The sequence below is a fragment of the Primulina tabacum genome, chromosome 11, assembly GCF_025594145.1.
Source record: "Primulina tabacum isolate GXHZ01 chromosome 11, ASM2559414v2, whole genome shotgun sequence".
NCBI lineage: Eukaryota > Viridiplantae > Streptophyta > Magnoliopsida > Lamiales > Gesneriaceae > Primulina > Primulina tabacum.
The window spans coordinates 12,095,340-12,112,846 of record NC_134560.1 but is presented as its reverse complement, the minus strand read 5'-3'; the positions used below and the strand labels follow the sequence as shown (position 1 = coordinate 12,112,846).

At 34.5% G+C, this 17,507-nt stretch overlaps 1 protein-coding gene across 1 annotated transcript; it reads left to right on the top strand.

Annotated features, from left to right (window-relative positions):
* Positions 1 to 9,280: 9,280 nt before the first annotated feature.
* Positions 9,281 to 11,364, top strand: LOC142519283 (protein STAY-GREEN 1, chloroplastic-like). The gene is made up of 4 exons (XM_075622250.1): positions 9,281 to 9,611; positions 9,710 to 9,883; positions 10,200 to 10,367; positions 10,720 to 11,364. Exons 1-4 carry the CDS (start codon positions 9,477 to 9,479, stop codon positions 11,074 to 11,076), a joined length of 834 nt encoding a protein of 277 aa, XP_075478365.1. The 5' UTR covers positions 9,281 to 9,476; the 3' UTR covers positions 11,077 to 11,364.
* Positions 11,365 to 17,507: the final 6,143 nt, after the last annotated feature.

Sequence of the window (17,507 nt, the reverse complement as noted above, 5' to 3'; positions counted from 1 at the left end):
GAAAAGTGGAATACATTGTGTACTCCGGCCAAATTCGGCAGTAGAGCTACATGATAAGCAAGTGTCCCAACTGTGTCAGAATTTCGAATGGCCCAATGAATCTCGGACTCAGCTTGTCTCTATTCCCAAACCTCATAATACCCTTCATAGGTGCTATCTTCAAGAATACGTGATCTCCCACGGCAAATTCAAGATCCCTTCTTCTCTTGTCAGCATAACTCTTTTGGCGACCCTGGGCGGTCTTCATCCTGTCTCGGATCTTGACCACTACGTCTGCAGTCTGCTGAACGATCTCTGGGCCAAGTTCTGATCTCTCACTGACTTCATCCTAATGAATCGCCGATCTTCACTTCCTTCCATACAATGCTTCATAGGGAGCCATACCTATAGATTATTGAAAACTATTGTTGTAGGTAAACTCCACTAGGGGTACTTTCGATTCCCAATTCCCATGGAAATCGATCACTCAAGCTCGTAACAAATCTTCCAATATCTGAATCACTCGCTCAAACTGGCCATCTGTCTGAGGGTGGAATGTCCGTACTGAATAGCAACTTCGTCCCCATAGCTGTATGTAAACTCTTCCAAAAGGACGATGTGAATCTCGGGTCCCTGTCAGACACAATAGAAACTGGGATCTCGTGCAATCGGACTATCTCCCAGATATAGAGCTTTGCATACTGAGTCATGGAGAAAGTCGTCTTCATCGGTAAGAAGTGTGCCGATTTAGTAAGTCGATCCACTATAACCCAAATGGTATTATATCCTCTGAATGACCTCAGCAATCCAACAACGAAATCCATGGTGATATTCTCCCATTTCCACTCGGGAATAGGGAGCGGCTTAAGTATCCCTGCTGGCCTCTGATGCTCTGCTTTCACTTGCTGACAAGTGAGACATTCAGATACAAATCGGCGAATGTCCCGCTTAATCCATGGTCACCAATACAGCATCTGTAAATCCTTGACATCTTGGTATCCCCTGATGGATGGAATACAGAGATGTATGTGCCTCTGTCAAAATATCCACTCTAATCGAATCAACACTAGGCACCCACATCCTTCCTCTGTACCTCACAATACAATCAGATATCGTGTAGAGTACACTGCCCTTGGCTTCATCCTTCAGTCTCCATTTCTGTAATTGCTCATTTGAAGGCTAACCTTTACGGATTCGGTCTAGCAAAGAAGACTGGACTGTCAGGTTAGAAAACTTGGGAGCTCTGCCCTTAGGATAAAATTATAGGCCAAACCTCTGAATCTCTTACTGAAGAGGTTTTCGTGCTGACAGCTCTGCTACGACTGCTACTTTCCTGCTCAAAGCATCTACCACGACATTAGCTTTCCCTGGATGGTAGCTAATTTCACAATTGTAATCTTTTACTAACTCCAATCACCGTCTCTATCTCATGTTCGGCTCTTTCTACGTGAAGAAGTACTTGAGACTCTTATGATCAGTGAATTATCTGGCATTTCTCGCCATACTAATAATGTCTCATATCTTCAATGCAAAGACATCGGCAGCTAACTCGAGATCATAAGTCTGGTAGTTCTTCTCATGCACTTTCAACTGTCTAGAGGCATATGCTATAACCCGACCATGCTGCATCAATACTGCGCCTAAACCAAGCTTATAAGCATCAGTGTATAACACAAAATTGCCTTGCCCTTATGGCATGGCTAAAACTGGCGCTGTGATAAGAGCTTGCTTTATAGTATCGAAGCTCTTCTGACATTCTTCACTCCACACAAATTTAGTATTTTTCTTATTCAATGAAGTGAGTGGCACTTCAATCGAGGAAAACCCCTAAATAAATTTCTTGTAGTAGCATGCCAAGCCTAAGAAACTACGGATCTCTGACGCGTTCTTCGGCTCAACCCATTTTTTTACTGCTACCATTTTAGCTGGATCTACCTCAATGCCAATGCTAGATATTATATGTCCCAAAAATGCTACTTTCTCCAACCAGAATTCACACTTACCGAATTTTGCAAACAATTTGTGATTCTGCAAGACTTGCAAAACTGTACCCAAATGCTGACTGTGTTTCTCATGGCTCTTCGAGTATATAAGAATGTTGTCAATGAATACTATGACGAGCTGATTTAGGTAGGGCTGAAATACTCGATTCATTATGTTCATAAAAATTGTTGGAGCATTCGTTAGTCCAAATGGCATTACTAAGAACTTGTAGGCCCATATCTAGTTTTGAAGACTGTCTTATGAACATCTGCATCATTTACCTTCAGTTGATGATACCCAGAATGTATATCTATCTTAGAGAACACTGTAGCTCCCTACAATTGATCGAATAAGTCTTCGATCCTTGTAACGGGTATTTGTTCTTGATCATTATCTTGTTCAATTCTCGGTAATCGATACACAACCTCATGCTTCCATCTTTATTTTTTACGAAGAGCACTGGTGCGCCCCATGGTGAGAAACTAGGGAAGATGAATTCTTCGTCTAGGAGCTCCTGAATTTGCTGTCTCATCTTTAACATCTCTGCTTGAGCCAAAAAGTATTGTGCCTTAGAGATTGGCACAGTTCCTGGCGCAAGGTCAATGGCAAAATCCACCTCTCTCTCTGGTGGAAGGCCTGTGACGTCGTCTGGGAAAACGTCAGAAAAATCTCTGACAACTAGTACGTAAGATATCTATGAGGGTGGGTGCGTCAGGTGTTGAAATAATACTGGCCAAGAATACATGACACCCCTTATGTATAAGCTTACGTGCCTGCATGCAAGAGGTCATGCGAGGGAAACTTCTCCACCTGTCTGGCTCAAAAAGAAATTGTTTCATGCCCAACGGTCTTAGCAACACTGATCTTTTCTGAAAATCAATTAGAACTATGTTCTTCATCAGCCAATCCATCCCCAAGATAACATCAAACTCTGGCATTGACAACACAATCAGGTCGGCGTAAACTAGGTGGCTCTGTAGTTCAAGATCGATATCTCTGACCGCACTAGTAGCTGATAACTCCTACCCTGATGGGATTGTCACGGAGTAGCTCACGTCGAGTCCAATGGACTGGACACCCAAATAATTATCGAACGTCTCTGAGATAAAAGAGTGAGTGACCCAGGAATCTAACAAGGCCTTCGTGGCTATTCTCTTTATGAACATATTTCCTGAGGGACGTTAGAACAACACATAAACTTATACCCCAAAATACTAATCTTAACATCATGCATAGTTGGAAATCTCTATCCAAAGTCTCCAGAATATGAAAACAACCTGATATTATACCCAAGTAAAAATTCGAAGCATGAATGGAAAAAATAATGTTGCGTTGAATTAAGTAGGTTACCAATCAGTAGAGTCGTGTCTGGGTTCGCCTTCTCGGCATGCATGGAACACACTCTCCCCTGGGTCGACTTCCTCCACTGCGGTCAGACCTTCAGTATGTGATCACTGGCTCCACACTTGAAGCATTTTCCTGAACCCCATAGACATTGTACTATATGATGACGGTTGCATTTCCGGCACACTGGATGCTCACTAGGCTTCTGAGGAGCCTTCTTTTGCGGAATAGGACATTTGTCTTTCGATGGTCCTTGAAACGGCCTCTTTCCCTGTTGTCCCTGGAAATGTCTCTTAAACTGCTGCTGCTGGGAATGGTGCTGCTGTCATTCTCAATATCCCTCTGGTTCTGCTCTGCCGCCAAGGCTCTCGACACGGCAATAGCATAAGTGGTAGGACTAGTAACTTTAACATCACGACGCAAGACCGGCCGTAATCCATCGATGAAATGCCTCAACTTCTCCCGGACATCATTAGCAATTTGGGGCATGAAGTGACACCCCTTCTCAAACTTCCTTACAAACTCTGCTACGATGTTGGCTCCCTGTCGCAAAGTCATGAACTCCCTAGTTAATCGGGAGCGTACTTTCTCAGTGAAGTACTTGGAGTAAAACACCTCCTTGCAACCCTCCCAAGTAAGGGTCTACAAATTCACTGCCACCGATGCACTCTTCCACCATAGTCTGGCATCCCTTGTCAACATAAAAGTGGCACATCTGACTCTGTCTGCATCCTGCAGCTTCATAAAAGTGAATATCACCTACATCCCTCAGCTATCATCGGGTCAGTTGTCCCCGAGAACTCCTTTGGATCCATTCTCCTGAATCTCTCATACACCGCCTCTGGTCTGGGCAGCCTCGCTCCCGTATCTCCTCCAGCATTGTTCCCAGCAAAATGTGCGAAGAAATGGATCATCCCTGCAAGCATCTGTGCCTGCATATCTAACGGTGGACGAGGAGGAGTGGCTCTCTCCCGATCCCAAGCCTCTCTATCCTCTTCACCTGATCCACGTGCAATCATACGTGTAGGAGGCATATTGTTTCAAAATTTACCCAACACATAAACCAACATGCAAGAACATACTATTCATATCAAAAGATGAACGTAAATCGATTTTTAAACATGTACATGCTCAAATCATGAATTTGATGCTTACTACATGGAATAATTTTAAAACTTTAAAACTTACAGACTTGATACGTGACTTCGTGAGCTGCTCGCAACAGGCAGTAGGCATAACCCTTTACAAGAACACCTCTCTGATACCAACTGTAACGTACCATACTTTAAAACTACTTAAAATTTACGAAAAATAAAATAATTTTTTTTCTTAAATAAGTAATAATCTCTCAAAATGAAAAACAAGTAAAATGCTTGTATAAATATTTGAAATATAAAAGAGCTTGCAACAGGTACTTGTTTAAACAACGTAAAGTAATTTCAATAAAATAAGAGTAAATGAATTTAACGTATATAAAAATTCTTGAAAACTTAAGCGGTCCTCGGGTTTGGCCTCCGCACCTGTCCGAGCCAACTCACTAGTCCCCGCCCCTCGCCTCCTCATACTCGTCCTCATCTGCATCGATAAAGTTTAATGAGTCTAAAGACTCAACATGTATAAACTGAGAGTATCAAGTAATATATAATAAAATCACACGCATTTTAAAGTAGCTCATACATACTTAAACTCTAAACATACTTATATAAACATAGACGTGACATCATTTCATAAACAATTTCTTAAACATGCTGCATCATACATACTTTAACATGCATAATCATCATCAATTTACGTAGAGATATGTTTCGAAGCAAGTGACCCATAACATAATGTGCCTGATCAGACTAAACCACAGTACTGGGCTTGCAGGGATCATCACAGCCTTTCGATCGAACGTCCACTCTCACATTCATAAGATCACCGGTCATGCTTTACCGGGTGGATTGGTCTCTGGTCATGCTTTACCGCTTCCCAATCTTGATCAAAACTCGGTCATGCTTTACCGGGATAGAGAGATCCCCGGACACCGCACATACTAAATTTTTTTTTTTCAGAATTCCTGGCGCTCTGGCGGTAACATTTTACCGCTCGGGCGGTAAAAGCTTACTGCTCAGGCGCCGCCCAATTCCAACGAAGCATGCACCTCAAATCTTCAAGAAACAAAAGAATACATTTTTATAACGGTTTGAGCAGTCACACGTGAAAAATCATAACTCACTCGTCTCTTGTCCAAAAATTACGAATTTACTGTCAAATCGAAGATATCAAAAAGTGCTGCGTTTTACATATTGAAAGGATTCCCAGAAAACCGATCGAAAATTAGCAGGATTCGAAATGACATCAGATTTGGTTTTTGAGATCTAAAAGTTGTTCCGAAATCGTTTCAAACATCATTGCTCAAACTTAGCATAACATAAACGGATTTTTACACACGATACGTATTCAAATATTTACTATGACAAGATAGATACAGAAAATAAAATAATATACATGACTTTGCGTTAAAATGCACGAAGATAACGAATACCGACGCGGTGGATTACGGGGGATGACCGGGAGACGCTTGCTACACAATTCTTGCTCGAAAAAGGGTGTAAATATCCAGAAATTTGCAAGGGAAAGGGGTTGGTTGCTGAAGAATTTCAAGAACCCTAGTTTTCTTCCTCTAAAAATGAAAACACAATGTGTGTGTAAGTGTGTGCAGCCGATGGGTGTGTGGGTGTGTGGGTGTGTGTGAGTTAAAGAATTAATTAGGGGCTAAAAATACTTAGTTAAATAATTATTGATAAAATATTACTAATCTAATTATTTAATCTTACTCAAAGATTTAATAAAATAATTAAATACTAAATTTTCAAGATTAAAATTTCCAAATTCAAATTAGTAATTTTTTGAAAAGCGTAAAATCTTGAAATCACCTAATAAATTAAAATAAGTTTTAAAATGTTAAAATTTCTTAAATCATTTAAAATATCAATTTTTTGACTTGAAATAAAATACCACAATGTTCATAAATAGCCTAAATCGTCACCGATCGCATTTCCCGATCACGTATCGAATATTCGCTTGAAACATAAAACTCAAGAAAATATTTTAATGTGCATCAAATAAACATGTAATAATTTAAAATTATGCAAATCATAAGTTATGCATCGTTAAAAATCATTTTATAATTAAATAAATAATTTAACAATTTAATAAATACATGGATTTACGTGTATTGATTTTGGGCTCTACACACAAATTAGATATCTGACATTTGGAAATAGTTGGATATTTGGACTCTGAATAAAGTTGTGGAGTTTTATCATCTGTAATGATCATTGGTCTAAGAAATCATTTAGGATCAATTGTGATAATAAAATCGCTATGTTATATTTAAAGAACAACTGAAACTTGTCAAAGTCAAAATATATTGACATGGAGTTTCTAGTTAGAAGAAAATAATTCAGAGTAGTTGTGTTCAATTGAATTGCAAACTTTAAAATTTCGGATGCCTTTGTCATGGGTTAGCCACCCAAGATGTTTATGAGCATGCAACACACATTGTTGTTGTCCATATAGATGACATATCTATACAGTGAGAGAGTTTGTGTTTTGTTTAAGCATTAACTCAGTTAACATGATTTAAGTTTTAGTACAGACAAAAGTTCATTTGAATTACTCTGAAATAAAGTGATGACTTTCATTGCGGTACTTTAGCATTTTCTTGAAAGTCCGTTATTGGACTCTTCGAGTCATTAGGAGGATCAGTTGGAAATGCATGTTTTATTCTTGGATCACATTTATGTATTTCCATGCTATACATCCATATTTGATCTATGTTATTGATTATGCTAATATTGTGATTATTGATGTGTTTAGTGATTTTAAACGTAGCTATGACCGCTTTGGTACAATATTGGTATAATTGATATACTAGATTGTTAAGGAATATTTTGGTTTAGATAGCAAGAGCTCAATCCATTTTTTGCATATACAATATAAGGATAACTTATGTGGCTCATGTGGGAGACTGTTGTAATCATTTTGTGGGCTCGCGTAATTTAATTAATTGTACATGGACAAACTATCTAATAAAGAACCCAATGAGGTGATCTAATTAATTATGGGTTTCCAAAATATTAAATAAATTGATATGATCCACCTTATGTGTAGAAACTCAGCTCAATTAAATCTTCTATGATGAGTTGAAGACGGCTAATATTATATAATATTATGGTCTCAAAGCACAGAAAATAACATAGAATATACACATATTATAGATCTCTCTCCTTCTTCATCTAAGGCAAGAATAAGGTGGTCGATTCTATGTTGCCATGGAAGATCCATAACTCCAAAGTTGGATAAATCAATGGATTCTTGTATGCGTTTACTATTATTTATATTTTCTGATAATTCGACATGAATTCTTGGGGTGTTGTGATATAGATTTAATCACATGATTAACAAACTTTATACAACTAAAATGCCAATGTAAAACTGATATATAGCGAATTTAGGTTGTTCTAATTCTGAAAAAATATATGGAAAAGCACATGGTGAACTTCAAGAGTGAAATTGCATCATGTCAACTTTAGGCTGGTAAACTGCTGCTTTAGATATATTAGCTAGGTTAGGCAATTGGAAGCCGCCACACGACCAACTAGTCTAAAACATTATTGTTTAGGCAAAATTATTTGGAAACCTATTAAAAAAATTATCTTCTAAAAATTATTATTATAATATTGAAAAATAGTCAAAATTGTTCTATAAGTTTTCTCATTTTGTGTTTTTGGTCATGTTAATGTTCAATTTGAATTTTGATATTGTATGTTGTGCTATGCTTATGTTTTTAGTCCTTTTATCATGGAGTTCTGACGTGAATTCAAAAATGATGATCATATACCAGAAAATACTCATGTTGTTAAGTCATGTAAGTTATGTTTTAATTTTTAGTCTTTTTTTTAATGAGGCGATGACGTAACGTCAAAAAATTCTTACGTGACATCGAAAAATACCGATGAGACACTGAAAAATATATACGTATCTGGTGTCACATAATCACTCAATAAAAAAAAGGACTAAAAACCAAAATATAACATAACTTACATAACCAAACCCAAAATTGAATATATACATAACCAGTTTGGTTATTTTTTTGAAAAAATATATTTCTAACAGTTTGTACACAAACACCCATTTTCTTTAAATTTGGCAAAATTAGAAGAAATTAGTCATAACAAATTAGCAATACAATAAAGGTAAATATCATAAAATATGAAGTTAGGTAAAGGTGATTTTCAGCCTTGATAAACTAGAATCGAGACAAAATTTGTTGTTCCATATTCTCCAGATTATAGCCTTTTTCTCTACTTTGAATACTACTCCTATCTCCGAAATATGTATATACCTTTCAAACTACCTCTTTTGAGTTCCGTCAATGAATTGAAATCACCAAACTTACCAAATATTCATAAACATGAACATAAATAAACATAACCCAAGGAGGAAGTTATTACTTGACACTTAAAAATAGGGAGTTAATAATATATATTTTTAATTTTTAAAAGTAATCTAATTTGAAATTCGATTATTGTGAAAAACAAAAGCTAAAATAATTTCTCAAAAATAGATTTCGAATCAATGCACGTCTACCCAATACCCAACATATTATTTTCTAGAAAAGGCAAAAAAAATTTGAAAAACATTCATAAACCCCCTAAAACTAATTTATAAAAAAAAAAAAAAGAGTGCCCACAACACACGCAAAGTCAAGTGCCAATATTTGATTGGAGTACTCGTTAAGCTAACCCCTTTACGTGGTCCGCCTTTAACCATGCAACCCCACTATGTTGGTCCTGATATACAACGTATACAATCAACCAACGAGTGCAGAATATGGTAAATAAATCCTCAAATATTCGTGCCAATGAATCTTTGGAAAAGTAAGAATCTTTGGAGCAAATCTCTTACTATTAATTTGACACGCGACTAGTCGTTGTCCGTTTACTTTCGCGCAAACAAAGCACGAAGTTCCACGATCTATGCCAAAGTTCTACGCTTTCCCAAACTTTTTAGACCCCCCAAACCAACCAAAATTACATCAGATACAGAAAATCTTCTGAAATTAATAAAATTCTCTTTCCAAAGAATTTCCTCGTGGGAATCCTAGCAATTATTTCGGAGCTATGGGTGCTCTAACTCTGGCTTTGGTACTCCCATCAAAGCTCAAATTTCAGCCCTTCTCTGAAGAACAGCCATTCTTCTCTCTGCACAGAGCAAGAAGACGATGTTCCACCAAGAAGAACCAATCCGCAGTCCCGGTAATCTTCTTGGAGATTAAGTTTTACGTCAAGGGTTCCTTTATTTTATCATCTTTTTCTTGAAAACATATCAATTTTTTACATAGTTTTTTTTTTAGGTTGCGAGATTATTTGGGCCAGCTATATTTGAAGCATCGAAGCTAAAAGTTTTGTTCGTAGGAGTCGACGAGAAGAAACACCCCGGAAAGCTTCCGAGAACTTACACACTTACACACAGTGATATCACATCCAAGCTCACTCTTGCTATCTCTCAGACCATCGATAATTCGCAGGTTCATTATTTTTAATTTTTATATATGATATTATTTATTCATGTAATTATGGTTGTAATAATGGGATTAGTGATATTGATTACTATTTTTTATGATAAATTTATTTATTTATTTAATTTAATGGCGTGACAGGGAAGATTTCTGACATGTAGTATTTTCTTGTATCTATCCATACTCCAGATTATTTGAGAAAAAGCTAGAAACTGTGCAAGTAGACGGTGGTTTAATTAATTAAAAATTCCGTAACAACGACAAGAAATATGTGTGGACTACTAGATTAAGAAATGTAATTTTCTCCGAAAATTATTGGATGCAGTTGCAAGGGTGGTACAACAGATTACAGAGAGATGAGGTGGTGGCAGAGTGGAAGAAGATCAAAGGCAAAATGTCACTCCATGTTCATTGTCACATAAGCGGCGGCCACTTCTTGTTAGATATGTTTGCTAGGCTCAGATTCTACATTTTCTGCAAAGAACTTCCAGTGGTAATAATATATATATACTACATACTGCTTTTCCTTATATTCGATTCATGTATATTTTCCTTATTTTAGACGGAGAATTTCAATTTTAGTCTCTTTTTTTCGGGGGAAAGCGAGTATCAACTTGATCCAGAACCGGACATGACATGGTTGGCAACATTCCACCAAGAACATGATTGAGAATTGAATGAGAAAGAAGCCAATTTATTGTCCTAAGACCAAAATTTACTTTCGAAATTCTTCGCAAATTTTGTTTCGAATAAAAATACTTCAATCAATTAAATATATGATTTGGAGTCTAATCATTCCATGAGTTTCATAACTAAAAAACTGTGTAAAAAACAATTTTTATCAGGTTTTGAAGGCTTTTGTACATGGAGATGTGAACTTGCTGAACAATTACCCGGAGCTACAAGATGCATTGGTTTGGGTATATTTCCACTCCAACATCCCAGAATTCAACAAGGTGGAGTGTTGGGGTCCTCTGAAAGAGCCTGTTTCTCCCTCCATGCCCGCCGATTCCTACAAGATTTCTCTTGTAAGCAATATTAACCTTAAACAAGTGGACACTCCGAAGCCATGCCAAGAAACTTGCTCATGTTGTTTCCCACCAATTACCTTGGTCCATAGTTGGCTCGGTCCTAATCAGGCTGATGGGATCATCTCCATCAGCTTGGACAGCCCGAATAACATCGCCTCGGGCGAGTCTTGACGATTTCATCGATTCTCGATTCGGGGTGGTTTTTCGAGATCTATTTGGTGGTTTGGATGCTTAAAATGGTGGGTTTTAGGTGTGCAATGGGTGGATACGTTGGAACTTGTCTGTTAGGTTTAATGTAAAGGTTAGAATATGATTTATTGTTAGAATTATACGAGTGGAAGGTTGTTAGTTCCACATGAAATTTGTAGGCATACCATATGATTTGATGTTGTTGGATCCAAAGGTCTTGTAAATATTATTTGTTATACGTCAATATTAAATTATATTTTTATGTATTTAGTCCAGTTTTAATTCTGTTTTATTAAATTCAAACTTTGATCCATTAGAACACTAAGTTTATATCAACCAATATATGTTATCAATTATCTTCCTCATCGGAAAGTGTATGCTCGAAAAATATACGAGTCAGTGTAGTAGGTGAGAATTTGATCATAGATAATGAGTTTTGATTCTCTTTATTAATAATTTATCGGACGATTTTGTAATTAATGATTTCTTCATCATGGTTTATGTATATATTTTTTGAGTAGGTCTTTTGTGAGACGATCTCATGAATCATTATCTGTGATACGGGTCAACCCTATCGATATTCACAATAAAAAGTAATACTCTTAGCATAAAAATTAATATTTTTTCATAGATGATTTAAATAAGATATCCGTCTAACAAAATACGACTCGTGAAATCGTCTCGTCCAGTAAGTTTTTACGATATTTCTTTCGTTTTGTCGTTCTTGAATTATAGGAGAGCGAAGAGATTGATGTGACTTGGGATCCTTAGTTTCTCAAGTTCAGCAAAATGTCAACTTTATTAAAATTTAATTTATTTCTTTAGCCGTTGATTAATAAATATCTAAACCAGCTGGTCAAAATTGTACAGCTTATATAACTACCAACAGAAGTGTTGAGTCCTCCTAACCAACAAAAATTAGGTCGGAAAACATTTTCTATTCTAATCAACAAGAACGAACCATTCACAGAGAATCAACCAATGTTACAAACACGTATGAACTTGCTCAATTGGAAACTTCCTCTCAATCATTGAACCCTAAGTGTTGAACAAATCTTAACGGATCTACCGTAGGAACAACACTTTCCTCGCCCGAGAAATGAATCAAGATACTCCAATTTTGGATATGCAACACCTCGAGTTAGTTGTCTTCAGCACAAATACAAATCTAGGGAGTGTTTGAGAGAAAACTTTTGTTTATTTTAAAGTGATTTTTTTAGAGATTTTATGAAAACAAGTGAAAAGCAAAAGTAGGAAGTGTTTGAAAATAAAATCAGAAGTTAATACAAGCTAAAGTTTGAGTGCTTTGAGAAAAATTGCTCTCGCATTTTTTTTAGTGATATTACTATAATATATTTAACCTACATAACTTTTTTCCTTTTTTTAATTATCTAGATTTTGGTACTCACACTATTAACAATGTATTTATATAATATTATTATTAAATTTTGAATATTTTGTATTAAAATTAATTTATCATTTTATAATATGAATACCTGAAAATTTATTTAGAATTCAATAATATAAAAAGAACAACTGAAAAAAATTTGTATAAATGAACAAATATGTAAAAATAAATAAATCTGGAAATGTAAATTAAAAAAAATGGTTTTTAAATAAAAAAAATGCTTATAATAAAATATGATTTTGAATTTTATGAATTTCATTAAAAACTCGTATATAAATATAATTTAACTATTTAAAAAATCTCCAAAATTATTTATAAAATTTGAGATTAATTATGGAATATGATAAATTTTCTAAAAATTCAAATGTGAAATTGTAACTTTAAATAATTAACAGAAAAACAGAAGCAGAAAAAAAAAAACATATATATCAATCTTGCGTCTAGCTTTTAATTAAAAGTTATAAAAGTTGAAACATAAGCTGGTTTTCACGAACACCCCAAAAAACTTTTACCCAACTAAATTCCATGAGATGTTTCTTAGAAGTTCTCTCAAGTTCGTTAAATTGGAAAAACAATTACTTTGTATGTGAATTGAATCTAGAAAAGATATCTTCAATTGTTTGTCAATCTACGCTGAACAAACACGAAGATATGCTATCATATAATCAAATTCACTAACCACAATCATAAACTTAACAAATATATATAAATACCAAAATAACATGAAGATATGCAAGATATTTACTAGAATATCATATCAATATTTTAAATATATATAATCATAATCCAATGTCCATAAAACAATATCTTCCCAAAGGAGTGTTTGGAATAGCTTGTAGGAAACACTTCTTAGATTCTAGCTAGTTGGAAGTGCTTTAGAGTGTTTGTGGATACGTATTTTTGCTTCAACATGATAATTGCGAGTTTCGATTTAATATCTTATACGTAGTGACTTGATTTATGTTAGTTTTCGAGCTGAATTATGTGTTTTAGTATTTGTTTGTGTTTTGTGGAGGAGTTTAGACAATATGTGTTAGTGTTGATACAAAATATTCAAATGATAATAAGTACTATAATAATACCCAAATTTATATAATTGAAATAGATAAATGTTATATAGATTAAATATATTTTTATAATTTTATTAAAAAATAAGCTTGAAAGCAATATTTTTTTTCAAACACTCAAATTTTAGTTAACTTTAGACTTTTAGTTCAAAATATTCTATATTTTTGTTTCTCACGTATTTCTTTATCTAAAAGTTATTCCAAACACTCCTTAAAATAAAATAAAAAAGACAAATTCCGGAACAAGCCAAAAACAAAACATAACCACTCACGTGAACAATTTTGAATAATTGATACAGTTATAATTATTTTTTTTTTTACAAAATGAAGATATTAAGATACGTACTAAGTTTACTTATGATTTTCTATATTTAATATTATAGATAAATAAATTAAAATTGGCTTACCCAATGTGGAGGTGTTTAAAAAAATCATAAAAAATATTAATGAGATATATTGAAAGTCCAAAACTTGTGTAAAACGGTCTCACGGATCGTATTTTGTGATACAGATCTCTTATTTGGATCATCCATGTAAAAGTATTACATTTTATGCTAAGAGCATTGCTTTTTATTGTAAATATCGGTAGAGTTGACTCGTCTCACAGATAAAGATTTATGAAACCGTCTTACAAGAGACCTATTCATGTTAAAATTACTGATCTTAAAAAAATCTACATATAGATTATAATGTCTGCCGGCAATGACTCGTTATTACGTGCAAGAAATTTGAGGAAATCAAGAATCACTGCCACGGAAAAAGGCACGTCACATGCACCAAGGCCCCGACCTTGGATGTGTGTCGTATTTAAGGCCTCTACGTACTCTCTTTTGCCCCTTCTCTCCTACGTCCCACGTATAGTATATAGTTCCTTTACAACTCACAAATTATTATGGACAAAATGAAATCAACCCGATGTCTATACATGTTCCCAAAAAAAATAAAAAATAAAAAAATCAATGTCCATATTTATCTAAATGTTGAAAGATTATATATATATATATGTATGTATGTATGTATATATATTGGATAGAACATTCTCAAATTTTTATAAGTGACTTGTGTTTGTGCACGCTGTAAGTGTGTGCGCGTAGTCAGTTTTATAGAAAATTGGAAATTGGATTTAATAATGAAAATCCCATTTAGAATTATATAAATTTTATGGTTTTTGATTAAGTAATATTTGATTAAACAAATATTGCATGATATATTATAGTCAGAGTCGTCCATTTGAGTTTGGTCTGTCGGACCTACTAGTTTCGTTACTAAAAAATGATAGTCTGATTGTAATTTTAGCGTTTTGTTTTGGAGGCGCGGGTCAAAACAGACTGACAGTTTGGACCGTGGGTCAAGGCGGGAGTAGGCAACCAGTAAATTTTTTTTAAAATTGTAATAAAATAATTATTTTTAATAGTTATGTATGATTTATAAGTTCTGAAAGATTTAAATTATTTATATGAGTTTATGTATAATTGATTTGTTTTTAAAGAATATATTATTTATACTGATTTATATATGTTTGATGATTTTTGAAATTTTTATATTTTTAATTGTTTATGTATGTTTTTTTTGCCACTAATTATTTTTTTTGTCAAAATATTTAATTTTTTTGGCGAGTTAGCATGCCTAACCTGCAACCTGTGACACGATGGATTTGGGTTTGCCCAACATACCAAGGTGGTGGGCCGGGCCCGGCCAACCCCCTTTGACGATGGACCAGGGCAAGACGGGACGGACCGACCCGTCAGACAGCTCTAATCAAAGGGTATAAAAATAAATTTTTATTTTATTTATAAGGTGGAAAATATAGAAAAGAAACTTTAATAAACCGGGAATAGTCAAAGCACATGCCACATGGTAATGAAAATTCAGCTTTGATTACAGAGTATCAGCGTTAAAGAAATCACAAAACTTTTATAAGATTGTCTCGCTGATTGAATTTGTTAGAAATATCTCATATCCAATTCGACCTATGAAAAATATTATTTTTGTACAAAATACATTTATTTTCACTTCAGTTATGGATCAAGTTAACACATCTCATGAATATAAATTTGCGATATCATCTTACATGAGACTTACGACTAAGTAGTATAGTTTCATTTTATTTTGAACAAAAAACTGTTTTATATTTTACGTTTTATTTTATTTAATACAATAATATTGATATAAGAAAAGAAATGAATTTATAACAATAAAATAAGGAGAAATAAATTAACAACAAGCAACAATAATCATAAATATATCATAGAAAAATATTTCTAGAAATCGCTATTTTTTTGTCTGAATACAACATTGTATAATATTTTGGGAAACCAATATTTTTGATCATATAACTTTGTCATTTTGTGATTTTAGTTATTTATATTATCAAATTCCAATTTTAATCGTGCATATTTCGATTTTTGAAAATTTTAGTCATGATTCACTGGAGTGTTGATGAACTATACAAAGTCAACGCTGCATTGGCGTCACATCAGCATAGTGACTAAAAATGCAAAAAAAAAATAAAAATAAATATATCGAACTAAAACTGAAATTTGACAACATAGATGATATAATCAAAATAATGTCACGTGAATTAGAAAAAGTCAAGCAGATACAAGAATGTGGGATCCCTATGTGTAGACATGTGTAGACATCACTTGTAAGAGAACCTTATAAAAAAAAAAGATGATGGATCATCAACTACGTCATGACCATAACGTCAGAGGCATCTAAGAAACCCCAACGAAAATCCTCCGATGCTCAAATCAACTTTACCCAAAAACAAAGTAAATGAGAACTCAAAAATGATAACTACACTTACAAATTAGAAAAAATGACATATTTATAGAGCTTTTGATTTGACTGATTTTAAGCATGTGGGCACTCTATTCGGGCTTGAGCCAAACTTTAGTTTTGGTGGGCTTAATCTAATGGACTAATTAATTAAATAAATCGAGTTTAACCCATCATAAACCCCCACTCTCGAATAGGTCTAGTGAACTATGGTTGGTTGAAAGTAGAACAGTTTCAGATAACAAGGCTCAAATGTAGTTGGAATAGATATCTTTATACTTATAATTAAATAAAATTTTAAACTTTTATCTTTATTCTTCGTTGTTGTAACCCTATTTATCTCAAGTCCGTTGAGGCCCAACTCTCGATGCACCCCTTAGAATTTTTTTTTTCTTATTTTTTTATATATATATTTTTTGTTATTATTCTGCATATGGTTAGGATTGAATGGATTTCGCTGGTGAGTCGCGAATGGATTCGTGCTTGGTTGCGACGGGATGGGCTCATTAGGCTTCCGGGTTGCTGGTGGTTGGTGTGGTGGTGGGACACCAATGACTCCGTGACCAAGGCATACGCACGCAGTTGAGGTGGGCTCGTGTTGTTCTGGCTCTTAAAGTAGGTGCCCAACAACCCAACTTGTGACTCGAACTTTTATTGACTCTAATGTAAAACGATCTTTATTATAAAAATATTTTACGATTTTATTCAATTATTGCATTATACTCTATCTGTATACCTATGCAAACTGCATAGATAACGTCCTTGAATATACAATAGGTGCCATGAGGTCTGTCTCGCGACATTAGATCATAAAAAACTCATTAGGAAGTGTACCGTATATTCTAAAAGAGTCCTAGTCAAATCAACCGCCTAAAATAAGGATAAAGGTCGCTTGAACTTGAGACTAACATCTTTGACATAAACACTATGTTTTATTGGCAATGACATAGAGATGTTCATTCATACAGATGAGTGATCATATGATGATGCACTGAACAAACCTTCTCGGATTGTCCAAGTGGTTCTCACTTATCAAGTGGAATAGTATGCGCTTATGATTGTACAACATTAGTCCTTTGACCCAGGATAATGTACGAGATATATGTACTAGCATGCACTTTAATTCGTTTACCGAATCCATTGAGGGTCATCAGATA